Genomic DNA, 17925 nt, shown 5'->3' with positions numbered 1-17925 from the left:
CATGTGATTTCCTGATGACAAAAATCAAAAAGCTCATTTATTCCTGAATTGTACAAATTAGAAAGCAAGAGTCCCGCACACTTATTCCCCACAGCAATAATCACCAGGAAACTGTGGTGTATATTTTTCAGGATCATCACATACATCACTTGACAACTGTACAATAATAATAATTAGTTTAATAGAAATGAAATCCTCTCATAACAATGTTCTGAATCTTGTTTTGTTCATTTACCAGCATTTTTCAGCCAACGTTTTATCATAGTACTTTTAGGATTTCTTCATTTTTAAGATAACTGTGGAGAAATCTGCATGTTACTTAGATCTTATTCTATCACACCTTCATACGGTAATTTATTAATAAAACTGTTGCTGGATCATTATCTCCACTTTGAACTATATTAATGCATTTTGAAGCAACACAGTTTAATTCTAACTTTGTCATATATTGACTAAAGGCAAAATAAATGTGCCAAAATTTTAGTATATTAACAGTGATTATCTATGGGAGGTGGTATTTTGATGATTTTTTATTTTATCATACATTCATTTTCTGAATTGTGTATGATATACACATATTCATTTTATAACTAAACAAATAAACAAGAAAAAAGAAAATATGGGTGACTCCTAGTAGAGCCATACATTAGAAATGAAGACGCATTGGAGGAAATAGACTTGAAATGTTGAAGGGCTATGATGTAGATAGATTGTATCTTTTCTACATAACTTAAAGGTAAAAGATTAGAGCAGACGTCCATAACTAGACAGAACTGAATGGAAAACAGTCAATTTGGAGGAACTTTTGATAGATATTCCAAAAGGGGGAATTTTGAGTTCCCCAAACAAAGTGTGCCAAGACAGGTTCAGTTGCTCCTCAGTGGGAATACAGTAGATGTTTTGAGACCTGGAGCTTTCTGGAAAAGGTAATATTTTGAATGTGAAATAATATAAAATATTACCAGGAAAAGTGTTCTTTAAAAACCTTGATGTCCTCACATCGCATCTGGCTTAGTTTCCATAGATTTTCTTGGCTATTGAATCATATGGTTCTCTTCAACTTCTACTGTACCTACTCTATTTGCTATTTTTGAATGTCTTTTTTTTCCCCATTAATTTGAATAGAACTTTATTTTTTGATTTACTGAATAATAGAAACGGTAGCATGTATAAATGTGTGATAATTTAACTCATATCAACTAGCTAGAGTTATCAGCATATAGTCTTTTACTAGTTTATTAGAAGACCAAAATTATGTGTATCCAAGAACTAAGTAGAGTGGGAAGCAATTTGCTATAGCAATTTATTAGTTTCTTTCTTCTCATTTATCCCACGTTTCTGATTTACCAGCATTGAAGTAAAGAAAGATCTACATTTTCTCCATTGATGAGAGGAAATCACTTTAGAATAAATATATATATATAATAAATATATGTATATGAAAATCTTCTGATTTGGTGCTAGCATTTTCTCCCCCTTCTCCTGCTCTTCTTCCATCCCCTCTCCCTCCTCACTCCGTCCCCCTCCCTGCCCCTTCTCCTTCTCTTTTTCTTCTCCTTCTTTTATTCTTATTCTTATTTAATTCTAGGTTTGAAGCTCTGTTTACTGATCTGGAAAAGAGACAGAAAGAGCTGGGCATAGCTAGCTTTGGTGCCTCTATCACTACCATGGAAGAAGTCTACCTTAGGTGAGCAACAAGGCATAGATAAAATTAAAACCTTGTGGGAAAAGGACCACATCTAAATACCTTTGTAAACTCATCAAACTTTCAGATTTACACATTAGAAATCTAAGAGGAATGAGGAGAGGAAACTGACAGTTTTTTCTGTTGTTGTTGTTACATTAAGAGCAGTGAAAGAACCCACTGGCAGGGCAAGAATAAAAATGCAGAGGTACAGGATGGACTTGAGGACACCGTGGGGGGGGAGGCATGAAGAGGAAGCTGAGATGAAGTGAGGGAGTAGCATTGACATATACATACTACCACATGTAAAATAGATAGCTAGTGGGAAGCTGCTGCATAACACAGGGAGATCAACTTGATGATGGGTGATGATCTAGAAGGGTGGGATAGGGAGGGTGGGAGGGAGGCTCAAGAGGGAGGGGATATGGGGATATATGTATAAATACAGCTGATTCACTTTGTTGTACAGCAGAAACTGGCACAACAGGGTAAAGCAATTATACTTCAGTAAAGAGCTTTAAAAAAAAGCAGTGAAAGAAATATTATTACCCTCATTTTATAAAGAAATTGATATTTTAATTTGCCCAAAGTGAATTAGTTGCTAATCCTTAAACCGAATGAATTCACCTTAATGAAATCCTCATTACATTGCCCCTGTTTTCCTCAATTTACTATGGTCTGGCAGCAGCCCTGTGACTGGTGTCTGGGAACCACTGCTCTACCATAGTTACCATGATGCCTCCATGCAGTGCTCCTGCCAGTCAGTAAGAAAACCAAGGACTCTTCTGAGTTGGTGTTGTGACTCACATTCTTCAACCAAGGTATATTGTGATAGAGTGGAAATGAAATGCTTTTCACTTTATTTTTTGGCTGTAGGGTCAGTAATACAGAAGACTCACAAACAGATATCCAAGCTACCCAACCTCATTCTCCTTCCCAAATGAACAAAATCTCAATCAAGAACCAGAATAGGAATATGTCCAGAAATGAGAGCACAGATTCTTCTGCCATGAATGAAAGCCCTGTTATTACGTTTAATACTGGAGTAAGCACCTTTGCTAAGAAACCTGATGTATATTTTGTTGGGGTGCAAGAGGTACATTTTGTTTTGATACTTGAACAAAAGGAGTATGGCTTTCTCAGCCACTGCCGACCCAACCAGCTACAGCAGTGTGTGCCACAACCTGATTAATTTCCTAATGCAGAAGTGATAAATCTAAAGATCTCAGTTGTTAACTCTCACCATTGTTATTCCTTGGGGTGTTTTTTTTTCCTGTTTTAAATTTTTTTTCAAATTGATAATCCAAAAATTTGTTAGTTCATTGAACCTGGAGTGAGCGTGAGTTTTAATAATCAAGCATGCACAGTATTTTAAGTTTTTGCAATGGAAACTAATGCTGCATCAAGAATCATTCCCTAATCAGTATGATCCTAAGCATATGAAGTCTCCTTTAGTAGCCTAGTGTTTATTTTATTCTCCTAGTTATACATTTCTCCTATAAAGCACCCTGGTTTTTCTTGACAATCAGGAGCCTGAGGAAATTCATCTTGTTGAGATTGTATATGTGTTATATCAAAAGCCAGAGCTTAAACATTTTATCTAATACTTTATAGCAGAGGTCAGCAAACTTTATGCAAAGGGATAATAAATATGTAAGGCTTTGTGGGCCATATAGTTTCTGTCATAATCCCTCAACCCTGTTGTTGCAGCACAAAAGCAACCACAGACCATACAGAAAATGAATGGGGGTAGCTGTGTTTCAATAAAGCCTTGTTTACAAAAACAAGCCTTATAAAAACAAAGGACTTGAGAGGAAGCGAGAGAGTAGCACAGACATATATATACTACCAACTGTAAAATAGTCAGTGGGAAGTTGTTGTATAACAAAGGGAGTCCAACTCGAGGATGGAAGAGGCCTTAGAGGACTGGGGCAGGGAGGGTGGGGGGGACTCGAGGGGGGGCGTCAAGGAAGGGAGGGAATATGGGGATATGTGTATAAAAACAGTTGATTGAACCTGGTGTACCCCCCAAAAAAAATAATAATAAAAAAAAAAAAAACAAAGGACTGATCATACTATCATGTATTATACTTAGATTCTATGCCAAGTATTATTTATGTAAACTCTACGTATCTTGTACCATAAAATTCTTAAGTCTTCATCTTAATGAATTTCAACATGAATGACTTTAGGTCTGTGAATATTGTAACATTATGTTTCTCTCTCCTTTCTTTAGTGCACCCTCTACCACCAGCAGTTCCATGCCATGTTCATAAAGAGAGCAATATTCAGTTGGCGCAACTGGACTCTAATTTTGATGCAGATACTGGCACTTCTAGGTTCCCTTATCTTTCTTCTCTCAGAGGCTGATATTTTTTCACATAATATTGGTGATAAGCCCAGACTAATGGATTTGGGTCAATATGGTCAAACTATTGTGCCTGTATCTATTTCTGGGAATTCTAATTTGACTCTGATTTTCTTGCAACATCTTAAGAGTATGCTAGAGGCTGAAAAACAAACACTTAAGGAAGTGCAAGGTAAGGCTCGTTAAGAAAAAAAGGATATCTTAGATAAAGATCTCATTGTGTGACTTACAAAGAAAGATCTTAACTATATATTTGGCTACCTGCTAATCAACAATTTCATAGAGGCAGGTAAATTAGAGTCTAGAAATGTCCTCTTTAAGGCTACTGTTCTCAAAAAGTTAATTATTTGTGGAGGCACTTTGGCTGTGGGATGTCTACAAGGCATTTGCTGTTGAGGGTAACAACCAATAATGCTGAATTTGATTTTATAATTAAAATTTATTTTTAGATAATTATGCTGTTGTGAAAAATAATACTGAGAGTTCCTATGTACCAATGGTAACATTTTGCAAAACTACAGTGTAATATCACAACCAGGATATTGACATTGATACAGTCAAGATACAGAACAGTTCCACCCCCACAAGGATCGCTCCTGTTACTCTCTTCATTCCCTCCTTAATCCCTGGCAATCGCTAAGCTCTTCTCCATTTTCATAGCTCATTCATTTCCAGAATGATATAAAAATGGAATAATATGATATGTAACCTTCTGGGATTGTCATTTTCACTGAACATAATTCTCTGGTTGCTATGAGCATCCCTAATTCATCCCTTTTTACTGCTAAGTGCTATTCCATAATATGGACATGCCACGGTTAGTTTACGCATTGAAGGACATCTGCCGGGTTTTTTTTTTTTTCAAAGTTTTGATTTCAGAAATAAATTTTTATGAAAATTTGTGTATATGTTTTTTGTGTGACCCTAAGTCTTCAATTCTATGGGATAAATGCCCAGGATTGTAATTTTAATTGCTAGTTGATAGAACAGTCGCATGTTTGGATTCTGAAGAAACTACCAAACTGGTTTCCAAAGTTGCTGCACCCTTTTACATTCCCACCAACAATGTACAAGTGATCCATTTACTCTGAGTCTTCCCCAGCGTTTGCGTTATCACTATTTTATTTCTACTTTAGCCACTCTGATAAGTATGTAGTGATAGTTCATTGTTGTTTTAATTTGCCTTTCCCTCACTTTCATTTTAACATCTTTTCTTGTGCACATTTGCCACTCTTCATCCTCAGTGAAATCTGTGTTCATGTCTTTTTGTTCATTTTCTAAATGGATGATTTCTTTTACTGTTGAGTTTCGATAATTACTTATATATTTTTACTCATACTGTAGATTGTCTTTTCATCATTTTAACAGGGGTTTTGCAGGAAAAGAGGTTTTTTTTACTTTGATGAAGTACAATTTATTAATTTTTCAAGTGGATTTTGTGTTTGGTGTTAAGTCTGAAACTCTTTCCAGGCTCTAGATCCTGAAGACTTTATCCTCAAAGATTTGTAGTTTTCTAAAAGTTTTATAGTTTTACACTTTACATTAAGTTCATGATCCACTTGACACTAATTTTAGTATAAACTGAGATGTGGGTCAAGATTAAATTTTGTTCCTATGACGTCTAATTGTCTATGGATGCCATACTGCTTCTGCAACGTTTGTTGACTGACGACAATTATTTTATAGCTTTCTCAAAAATGAGTTGGATATGTGTGAGTATTTTTGGATTCTATATTCTATTCCATTAATCTATATATCTGTTCCTTCACCAATACCATGCTTGAAATCTGGTAGACTGATTCTTCCCACTTCATTCTTGTTTTTCAAAAAATTTAGTTCCTTTGACTTTCTGTATAAAATTTAGAATAAGCTTGTCTATATCTACAAAACATTTTGTTGGAATTTTTATAAGAACTGGGTTAAATTTGTATATCAGTTTGGGGAGAATTGACATCTTTAGTATGTTGCATTTTCCAGTCCATGAACATAATACGTGACTCCACTTATTTAGAACTTTTTTATTTCTTTCATCAGTGTTGCATACTTTTCATTATACAAGTCTTATACATGTTTTGTTAAATTTACACCTAAGTATTTCATTTTTTGAGTGAATGTAAATGTACCATATTTTAATTTTGGTGTCCACATGTTCTAGTGTATAGATTCCAGTGTATAGAAAATGATTTTTGTATGTTTATCTTGTATCCTGCAGTCTTGATAAACTAGAATTTTTTGTTGTTGTTGATTCCTTAGGGTTTTCCACATAGAAAATCATGTCATCTGCAAATAAAAGCAGTTTTATGTCTTCCTTTGTGATGTGTATGCCTGTTATTTCCTATTCATGCTTTATTACACCTAATAGAACCTCCAACATGATGTTGAATCAGAGTGGTGAGAGTGGACATTCTTTTCTTATTCACAGTCTTAGGGGCAAAGTATGTAGTCTTTCACTATAAGGATAATATTCACTATAGGGATTTTGTAGATGTTCTATATGAAATTCAGGAAGTTGTATCTATACCTGTTTTTCTTAGAGTTTTCTTCAGGGGTAGGTATGGAGTTTTTCTCAGATTTTTTTCCGCAGAGATTAGCATGATTATGCGATTTTTTTCTTCAGCCTATGGTAGAAGACACTGATTGAATTTTAAATATTGAACCAATCTTGCATCCCTGGAATTGACGCCATTTCGTGATGGTGTATAATTCCTGTTACATTTATTTGATGAATTCTATTTGCAAATGTTTTGTTAAGGAGTTTAGCATATATATTCATAAAGGATATTGGTCTCTAACTTTTTTTGTGCAGTCTTTGTATAGTTTTTCTATCATAGTAACACTAGTTTTATAAAATGAATTAAGAAATGTTCCCTCTTCTATTTTCTGAAAGATAGTGTGTATAATTAGCATTGATTCTTCCTTAGAAATTTTGTAGAATTCTCTAGTGAAAACATCCAAGCCTGAAGATTTATTGGGGGGGGATTTTTAATTTATGAATTAAATTTTGTTAATAGTTATAATTTTTCAAGTGATCTATTATATTGGGTAAGTTGTAGTTTGTTGTGTTTTGGAGATATGGTCCACTTCATCTAAGTTGTCATCTTTATGTGCATAAAGTTATTCACAGTGTCCTTTTATTATCCTTTTGATGACTGCAGGATCTGTAGTGATTTCCCCTGTGTCATTCCTAATATTGGTAATTTATGTCTTCTCTCCTGTATTCCATCCTCTCTCTCGTAATTTTGGCTGCGTATTTTCTTTCTTTCTTTTTTTCATTTCTTATTGGAGTATAGTTGCTTTACAATGTTGTGTTAGTTTCTGCTGTACAGCAAAGTGAATCACCTATACATATACATATATCCCTTCATGTTTAAATTTCCTTCCCATTTAGGTCACCACAGAGCACTGAGTAGAGTTCCCTGTGCTATACAGTAGGTTCTCATTAGTTATCTATTTTATACATAGTAGTGTATATATGTCAATCCTAGTCTCCCAATTCATCCCACCTCCCTAGCCCCTTGGTATCCATACGTTTGTTCTTTACATCTGTGTCTCTATTTCTGCTTTGCAAATAAGTTCATCTGTAACGTTTTTCTAGGTTCTGCATATAAGCAATATTATATGATATTTGTTTTTCTCTTTCTGACTTACTTCACTTTGTATGACAGTCTCCAGGTCTATCCATGTCTGTGCAAATGACACTATCTTGTTCCTTATTACAGCTGAGTAATATTCCATTGTATAAATGTATCACATCTTCTTTATCCATTCCTCTGTTGATGGACATTTAGGTTGCTTCTTGGATATTGTAAATAGTGCTGCAATGAACATTGGGGTGCATGTATCTTTTTTTAATTAATTATTGATTGATTGATTTGGCTATGTTGGGTCTTCATTGCTGCACACAGGCTTTCTCTAGTTGTGGTGATTAGGGGCTACTCTTAGTTGTGGTATGCGGGCTTCTCATTGTGGTGGTTTCTCTTGTTGCAGAGCAGGGGCCCTAGGCACATGGGCTTCAGTAGTTGTGGCTCTCAGGCTCTAGAGCACAGGCTCAGTAGTTGTGGCATACAAGCTTAGTTGCTCTGCAGCATATAGGATCTTCCTGGACCAGGGCTCGAACTGGTGTCCCCTGCAGTGGCAAGCAGATTCTTAACCACTGTGCTGCCAGGGAAGTCCCCGGGGTGCATGTATCTTTTTGAATTAGGCTGGGTATTTTCTAATCAACCTGACTTCCAGTTTACTTTCTACTCTTCATTTATGTCAAACCTGCTATAAGTTATATATTGAATTCTCAATTCTAATTAATTTTTTTTCAAATCTAACACCAATATTTGACACTTTCTATGGACTCTAGTTCTCTGGTATTTTCTCTTTCTCTAATACCTACTTTGCCTGTGCATATGTTTCTATTATCTGTGCTTCTTCTTGGTTCTGTTTTATTTTGGTATACCTAGTAATTTTTTAATTGAATGTCATATATTGTGTATAAAATTATAAAGATTCTTAATGAAGTTATTTTCTCCAGGGGAGGTTTAACGTCACTTCTTGCATGTGGTGAGATTACGGAAATATCTAAATCCATGCAGGGATTTAAGTGATTTGAGGTTGGGCTGAAATTTTTGCAAGGCTTGGTCTATATCTTACTCACTCTTACTCTGAGGGTATATCTCTTCATGGACCTTACTAAAAGCCTGCGGATTTACCAAGTCACTTCCACCACTTATAAATCTAAATTACCTCAAAAGAAAAAGAGGTATAGAATGTTTGGCTCACTTCAATGTATTTTTATTTTTTCCAGGGTCTTGGCCTGCAAATGTTAATTGCTTTCCTAGATATCTAATATTTTCAAATAGGTTATTTCTTACTTTTTATACAGCTTTTCTGTTTTCTCAGAGGAAGGCTTTTTCTGCTGTAAGATAAGCAATAAAAGCTGTAAGTGGAAGTACTTATAGATTACGATAGATAAGTTGAGAGAATCTATACCATGTTGCCTCTGTTTTCTCATGAAGTAGGAGTTTAGGTTATAAACTATGAAGCAAGAGAGCTTAGAATTTAATGATGGAAGACAGTGCTGGGGAGAATGGCAAATGTTTAAATATTATTATCAGAATATTGAAAGGGATAAGAACCAAATACAATTATTTATTCTTCTTCCCCAACATATACTGTAGATGATCAGTACTGTGGATAAACTGACCAATATCGTTTCCTTATCCTAGGTGACCTACTGAAATACTTGATGGAAAATGAAGATTGTATTCACTTATGCACTGTTGCGTTTTCCATTGAGGTGAAGACAAATGTAATAATATTTACTGCTCTGTTCAACAATCAAGCATACCATTCACCAGCTCTGACTCTGGCAATGTTAGATAATGTTCTTTTCAAGTCAGTTTCTGGCCCTAATGCCTCCTTAACAGTCTCCAATAAACCTCAGCCAAGTCCTACTCATAAAAAAAGCAGTGAAACGTATGTTGTTCTTTCATTAGAATTGAATTTTACACTTTACATGCATTTCTTTCACCATATATGATTACACTTATATGATTAAAGAAAAGTTATTGATAGAAATGTGTATTTTCTGCTTTGTTGAGTTTCTGATATATCTACTTTTGTTCCTTCTTCTGTAGGTTGACAAATGGATACCAGATGGCCTTAAATGTACATTTTGGCATGGCTCTTTTGATCAGTAGCTTTTGTCTCCTGACAGTGGCTGAGAGAGTCTCTAAGGCAAAGCACATCCAGTTTGTGAGTGGAGTCTATGTCCTTGTGTACTGGCTTTCTGCTTTACTGTGGGATTTCACCATCTTCTTCATTACCTGCTGCTTACTACTAGTGAGTATTAGGTAAAGTTTCTTGCGAGCTCATTTTCCTTTTGTACCCCGTGGAAAATTCTGATTATCTAATTATATCACAAACCTAACTCTGCTGATAAACTATCGTTTCTCATCATCTTAGAAAACAGTACAAAAGTCTTATTGTAGAAACTGTCTTACATTCTTTCATTAGAAGAAAATAACTTTTCTTTGCAAAAGCACAAAGACCTCATGGACTGGCTCCCCACTTATGTTCTCTTCAATTTATGCTGACCTCAAAATCTCTTTGAGGGTGGAAAGTCACTTACCTCACTTAGTTCTCCAATCTATGATGTATTCTCCAGTGAACTTCCTTCCATAAAGTTCAGGGTTGGGCATTATTGAGCACTAGCTTAGCTTTAAAGTAGTTATCACTCATACAAGTCCTTTGGTTAGGAACTTCGATAGGAGAGGACTGGGAAATAGAATATATATGAATCATTTTGCTGTATACTTGAAATTAACACAAAACACAATACTGTAAATCAATTATACTTCAATAAAAAAAGACAAACACATTACAAAAGCACATAACTTTTAAAAAATTGTTAAGAGTATAGATGTCATACTGGGTTACTTCAATGAAATAAAATAGTGAAATTAAGGCATTCCCAAACAAAGGAAAACCAACTAGATCTGTTAGCAGAACTTCTCTGTAAGAAATCCTGAAAGGAATCCTTCAGTCTCAAAATCAAGCTACACTAGACAATAACTCACATACACATGAAGAAATAAAGAACAATAGTAATGATGCCCGGGCCAAGATAGTGAAGTAGGAGGATCCTGGGCTCACCTCTCCTCATGAACACATCAACCTGCACTGTTGGTGGGAATGTAAGCTGATACAGCCACCATGGAAAACAGTTTGGCGGTTCCTTAAAAAACTAAAAATGGAACTACCATATGACCCAGCAATCCCACCCCTGGGCATATACCCAGAGAAAACCGTAATCCAAAAAGAAACATGTACCATAATGTTCATTGCAGCACTATTTACAATAGCCAGGACATGGAAGTAACCTAAATGCCCATCAACAGATGAATGGATAAAGAAGATGTGGCACATATATACAATGGAATATTACTCGCCATAAAAAAGAATGAAATTGAGTTATTTGTAGTGATGTGGATAGACCTAGAGTCTGTCATACAGAGCGAAGTAAGCCAGAAAGAGAAACACAAATACCATATGCTGACTCATGTATATGGAATCTAAAAAAATGGTACTGATGAACTCAGTGACAGGGCAAGAATAAAGATGCAGATGTAGAGAACAGACTTGAGGACACAGGGTGGGGGTGGGGGGCAAAGGGGAAGTTGGGACGAAGTGAGAGAGTAGCATTGACATGTATACACTACCAAATGTAAAATAGATAGCTAGTGGGAAGTTGCTGCATAACATAGGGAGATCAACTTGATGATGAGTGATGACCTAGAGGGCCAGGATAGAAAGAGTGGGAGGGAGTTGCAGGAGGGAGGGGATATGGGCATATATGTATAAATACAGCTGATTCACTTTGGTGTACCTCGAAAACTGGCACAACAGTGTAAAGCAATTATATTCCAATAAAGAGCTTAAAAAAAAAAACTACAGCTACATAAACTACAACTACATATAAATAATTCACACTGAAATCAACCTGGAGACTAATGGAATAGCTCTTCCACAAACCAAGGCTAAAAATAAAGATCCACACAGAGTCTGGAAGGAAGGGAGGAAAAATATCTTGTCAGGACTAGCTCCCCTAGCAGGGAACATAGAAGAGGAGGAGGATATCACACTCCTCAGGGATCTGAGGAGTGAGGGGTTTAAGCAACACATTAGACACCTCAGGCCTGGAGTCCAACACCAGGGAGACAAGCACCCTTAGCTCGTTTGAAAACCCACAGGGCTTATCAGAGGGCTGTAAGAAACTGGGATTCCACTCTTGGGGAGCATTTCCCCAGTGTGCCCCCTCCCCCCACAACCTGCATTGGGCTCCTGCTCCCGTCTCTGTGACAATGGTGCTACTCCCCACCAAGGTGGAGGCTACCTGTTGCAATTGGGAGTGCATACAGTTAGAGAGAACAGAGTCTGTTTGGACCCTGGGCCTGCCTCTGACCACAGCCAAGGCAGCCATCACCAGTTGGTGTATCCTTAAACACACATTGGAGAAAGTGAAGCTAGTTCAAAGACAAAGACAGCCACTACTAGAGCACATCCCTGTGCACAGTTGAGAGGTGGTAGGTCCAATTCTGTGGCCATACCTCCTACAGGGAGCCAACCTCTAACCAACATGCACAAAGTGAGGAAAAAGTGAAACCTGCAGAAACGTGTAGCCCCAAGCCCTCAGGCCCCAGCCATGTCCCAACCCAAGGCAAAAAGTGCCCTCATACATGGGAGAAACCCTCTCCCTCAGGGCTCCTACTTCAGCCCCTCAGCCCCTGGCCCCACTCCTGATAGAACCATAACAGTAACTAATTATAAGAGAACCCATAGGACCCAGCAATCCCACTCCTGGGCGTTTACTCAGACAAAACTCTAATTCAAAAAGACATGTGCACCCCTACTTTAACAGCAGCACTATTTACAATATCCAAGACATGAAAATAACCTAAATGTTCATTGACAGATGAATGGATAGAGAAGATGTGGTATTTATATACAATGGAATATTATTCAGCTGTCAAAAAAAATAAAATAATGCCATGTGCCGCAACATAGATGAACACAGCGATTATCATACTAAGTGAAGTAAGTCAGAAAGAGAAAGACAAATACCATGTATCACTTATATGTGGAATCTAAAATGTGATACAAATCAACATATCTATGAAACAAAAAAAGATTCACAGATATAGAGAAAAGAACTGAGTCATTTTGCTGTACAGAAGAAATTAACACTGCATTGTAAATCAACTACACTTCAATAAAATCTCTTAAAAATTTAAAAAATAAAGGGAAAATATCCAAACTATATAAATAGTTCATACAACTGAATGTCAAAAAAAGAAACAAATGGACATTTTTCCAAAGAAAATATACAGATGGCCAACAGGCATATGAAAAGATGTTCAACATCACTAATCATCAGAGAACTGTAAATCAATATTACATCATCTCACACCTGTCAGAATGGCTACCGTCAAAAAGACCACAAATAGGAAATGTTGGTAAGGTTGTAAAGAAAAGGGAACCACAGACACTGTGAGTGGGAATGTAAATTGGTGCAACCACTCTGGAAAAAAACTAAAAATAGAACTACCATTTGTGAGATTGATCTATCTATGTATCTATCTGTACCACATCTTCTTTATACATTCATCTATTGCTGGGCGCTTAGGTTGCTTTTATATCTTGGCTATTGTAAATAATGTTGCTATGAACTTTGGGGTACATACATCTTTTCAAATTGGTGTTTTTCTTTTCTTCAGCTATATAGCCAGGAGTGGAATTTCTGAATCAAATGGTAGTACTATTTTTATTTTTATTTAGGTATAGTTGATTTGCAATTATATATACTTGCAATTATATTTTAAAAGTGTGTGTGTGTATATATATATATATATATATATATATATATATCAACATTACTTAGCCATAAAAAAAGAATGAAATTTTGCCATTTGCTACAACCTGGGTGAACCTGGAGGGTATTATGCTTAGTGAAGTGTGATAAATGTATATTATCACTTATATGTGGAATCTAAAAAATAAACAAATGAGTATAACAAAACTGACTCACCGATATAGAGAAAAAAGTAATGGTTACCAGTGGAGGGAGGGATGGGGGAGGGACAAGATGGGGTAAGGGATTAAGAGGTACAAACTGACTATGTATAAAATAAATAAGATACATGGATATATTATACAGCACAGGGGATACAGACAATATTTTGTAATAACTTTAAATGGACTATAATCTATAAGAATATTTAATCACAATTTTGTACACCTAAACTCAATATAGTATTGTAAATCAACTATACTTAAATTAATAAAAAAAAAAAGATTGAACTAGAGCTATATACAACAACATGGGTGAATCTCACAAACAAAATACTGAGTGAAAGTAACCAGATACAAAAGGTTACACGTTGTATAATTACATTCATAAAAAGTTCAAAATACAAATAATACTGTATTTTATTATTTAGAGATGCATGCCTATGTGATCACACTATTAAGAAATATAAAGAAGTATTCATGAAAAAGTCAGAAAAGTGGTTACTTTTACAAGATGTGGAGGAGTTCATGATATAAGTTTCCTTGGGTACTGTAATTGTGGCAGATGCTCAGGGGTTGTTTTGTGATAATTCATGTATGTTTACGCACTCTTCTGGGCATGTGTTACACTTCACAGTGAAGAAGTTAAACTACTTACTTGAAAACTTCATTTGCATGTTCATTTTGGATAGAATCTAAATATTCATAATGCATGGTCTTCTTGTTCAAGAACAGAGTATACTTCTTTCATATTGAACTAGGAATTTAACTTTTCTTTGAAATAGGTTATAATTCATGACATTGAAGAATCCTACAACAATCCCTTCAAACACAGGGATTTCTAGATCATCCCAACTTTTATTTGATTACCTCATTGTATTTGTTCTGTAGGTTTACAGAAACAAAACAACCATAGCTGTAGGTTCAACCATGATCTACTAATCCTCTCTGTTGCAGTTGCTACCACCACCAAGAACATCAGTCATCAATTGTAATATGACTATTCTTAGCATAACCTACTATTTACTTCTTGATTGTCCTACAGTATAATTGTATAATTGCACAAAAGGGCAACCCTGGCATTTACGGAGAAACTGAAATTACTTACTAGTGAGAGACAGATTTCCAGAAATATTTTTCCTTTAACAACTACAGTTTCCTCTCCACCATCACTATTCATTCAATTTGGTCCCTCTAATTTTGTGCTTCACTGTCTGATTTTCAATTTCTGTTAGAAAAATTTAAGAAAGAGGTCCCAGATTTGCTTAGGTGGAGGTAGTGGGAATGGGGGAGTAGAACAGAACCAGGAGACCCAGTTTGAAGGTAGGTAATAGTGATAGGTAAGGTATGTATTCAGAGGGAAAATCTCTAGAGAAATAGTCTCTGTTTAGAGAAATATTCTACTTTCTGGGAAAGTTGAGAGTTAAGATTATTGGGGGAAAGTACACTGACTTTGCTTATGATTTTTTAAAAAACTGTCCTGAGTTTTTAAAAAGGGGAGGGATTATAGTGGTCCTGCTCACTGGACTATCCTCTGATGAAGATGTGGAAGTATCTTACATTATGCTCATAGGCTAAGGCTTTTTTGTAAAGAGGAAAATTGATTTAATTAATGAATATATCTGTACTAAAGACAAGACTGTCTATGTCCCTCTCTAAACGTTCTGACGAATTATTTTTGCACTTACTTTTGACATTGCCTTTATCCCTGTGTTTCAGGGAGTGTTGAAATACTGCCAAATGGATATATATATCACAGATTACCATTTTCTGGACACTTTGTTGATCTTCATGCTGTATGGCTGGTCTGCCATACCCCTCATGTACCTGCTGAGCTTCCTGTTTACCAGAAGTACTTCTGCCTACATCAAACTTGTCCTATTCAACTACCTTTCAGGCATTTTCACTCTCCTCATAGATTCCACATTTCAATTCGGTAAGGGTAAGGGCTTCACAAATTTTCTCTTTCCCCAGAAAACAGCAGTAAATAAATAAGTGGGAATGGATGAAGGACATTATTATACGGTTAAATTCTAGATTTGGGGACTATCTTGAACTCGATGTAAGTCAGTAAAATTATTTTGAGTGCCTGTGATACTCCAGGAATTGTGTTAGAGCTGGGATCCACATATGGAAGTAATGGGACTCAACACGATCTACAGATTCTTTGACAAGAGTCCTCCTCTCTAACCCCACATCCCGTAGCTCCAATACAAAACTTAAGGAATCTTTTCTGCACCAGATTTGAAATTTTTAGGAGCATTTGTCCCTGAGATCCATTTGTCAGAGAGAGAGAGAGGCAACACAAAAGAGCAGCTTTCTTCTTAGAAGGGCAGACCACAGAAAGTCAGAATAACTTATATGTCAAACATATTAGATCATTATTATGCTTAAGAGTGTTAACCCTTGATATTGTGGCACTTTGTAGTGAGATGAAAAGAAGGAAGAGTAGAGAGGAGAATTCGAGTAGAGAGGAGAACTTTGTTGAGGGAGACCTTCATGGTGTGGCTCTTCTTCACTAATTTAATGAATCCTGAGCAGCCTAACAAGATTTTCCAGAATGAAGAAAAACTCTATGTGTACCTCACATACTCACAACTAAGCCAGTTTTCCTTCCTCCCAAGCCTGGTTTCTGCAGTATTCTTAAATTTGTATCTCCTCATTTTCCTCCTCTGATTTTGAGATTTGGGGAAATAGTAACTAAATTGACCATTATTGTAAATGGATTTCTTAAAAGAGAGACTATAGTCACTCCTTTATTGAATCACCCTATAACATGAATTTGAACTGACTTAAGCACTTTATCACTTCATCCCTCCCTATTGTTGCAAAACTCCATAAGCATAAGCTTCCTGCCTCATTCCCTTACCCCTTCACCTGTCATAAACAAATTCCCTGCAAACTCCTTCAAGGATGAGTATTTCACATGTGCAAGGCATAAGCCTCTGCATAGCAGACAAAAAAAAAAAAACTTGTAAGAGATATGCCTTAACACTAATTCTCACCAAGAAATTCTGAATTTATGGAAAGCACATATCTGTGTATTTTTGTACACCTTTCCAAAGAGAAATATTTTGTTATATAAAGAAGACTCACCTGAAAGCATTTGAGTTTGTGAGCCCTAAGCTAGAATGAAATTATTATTCAAGAGCCTAGAGAAGAGCAGTTATGTGAGGATAAGAATAAGAAGAAAATGTTGTTTTATAAAGTTTAAAAGACTTTTTGGGAAGGAGGAGATTTCCACTTTTCAACAGCAGAACAAACTCTGTGAATCATACTCTGTCAAAAATAATGAAGTGATCATGAGAGTAGCACAGACATATATATACTACCAACTGTAAAATAGTCAGTGGGAAGTTGTTGTATAACAAAGGGAGTCCAACTCGAGGATGGAAGATGCCTTAGAGGACTGGGGCAGGGAGGGTGGGGGGGGGACTCGAGGGGGAGGGAGTCAAGGAAGGGAGGGAATACGGGGATATGTGTATAAAAACAGATGATTGAACCTGGTGTACCCCCAAAAAAATTTTTAAAAAAATAATAATGAAGTGAGAAGAAAGTATGAAATTGGTAGAGGCCAAGAATAAAGTGAAGGCAAGTGCCCTTGAAGGTAAGCAAGCATTAAAGGTAGCTTTGACCAGAGGTTTTTGATAGCATCTTCTGACTTTAATTTTCTATTTTTATAAGTTGTGATAAACAAAGTCAAAATAAAAAGCATAGAAGTACAACAAAGGTTTAGTAGCTTCCTATCTAAAATTGAAAGTTAAAAGATTGATGTGCTCATTACAAGGGTGGAACAAAATTTAACTAGCACCACAATAGGACACAGGAAGAAAATTTACAAAGTTTGAATTTGGCACTGGAATAAGGAATAGTAGTTTCCTTTGGAATTTGTAATCGCATGCAAATACTCATATAAGTTTTTGTCTTGAAATTATAGTGCCTATGTAAGCCAAAAAAAGCATAATATGATCATTTTAAATAACCTGGTTTTTTTTTTTTTTGCATCTAGATGAGTGATAAAGGCATACACAACTCCCACACTTCAAAGTAGTTCCACAGTTAAATTTTCTAGATTACTTGAGATCGAGTCAAAAGAACAAAGAGACAGGTCTTAAGAGCTAGTTGTAGCAGATACCACAAACTGTAGGATCAGAATCAGATCTGCAAAATTTAAGATTTGCAGGTTTTTAGAACAGAATATAAAATATGTATGTTTAAAATATTTAAATTGTAACAGAATCTCAGGTATTTGGGCAAAAGATAGAATCATAGAATATATAATAAACAATAGAATGTACATATGTATATGCTATAT

The 17925-nt window shown here is 35.8% G+C and overlaps 1 protein-coding gene across 1 annotated transcript in view; it reads left to right on the top strand.

Moving 5' to 3' along the window:
- Positions 1–17925, top strand: part of LOC130861024 (phospholipid-transporting ATPase ABCA3-like) — a 127047-nt gene that overhangs the window by 75503 nt on the left and 33619 nt on the right. The window contains exons 18-23 of the mRNA XM_057749528.1: positions 1589–1687; positions 2561–2729; positions 3921–4224; positions 9269–9525; positions 9699–9888; positions 15334–15546. Coding sequence (XP_057605511.1) covers positions 1589–1687; positions 2561–2729; positions 3921–4224; positions 9269–9525; positions 9699–9888; positions 15334–15546 — 1232 coding nt within the window. The remainder of the gene's footprint in view (positions 1–1588; positions 1688–2560; positions 2730–3920; positions 4225–9268; positions 9526–9698; positions 9889–15333; positions 15547–17925) is intronic.

The sequence above is a fragment of the Hippopotamus amphibius genome, chromosome 9 (genome assembly GCF_030028045.1).
Source record: "Hippopotamus amphibius kiboko isolate mHipAmp2 chromosome 9, mHipAmp2.hap2, whole genome shotgun sequence".
NCBI lineage: Eukaryota > Metazoa > Chordata > Mammalia > Artiodactyla > Hippopotamidae > Hippopotamus > Hippopotamus amphibius.
The sequence above is the reverse complement of the archived record's forward strand: the minus strand, read 5'-3'. Positions and strand labels throughout refer to the sequence as shown.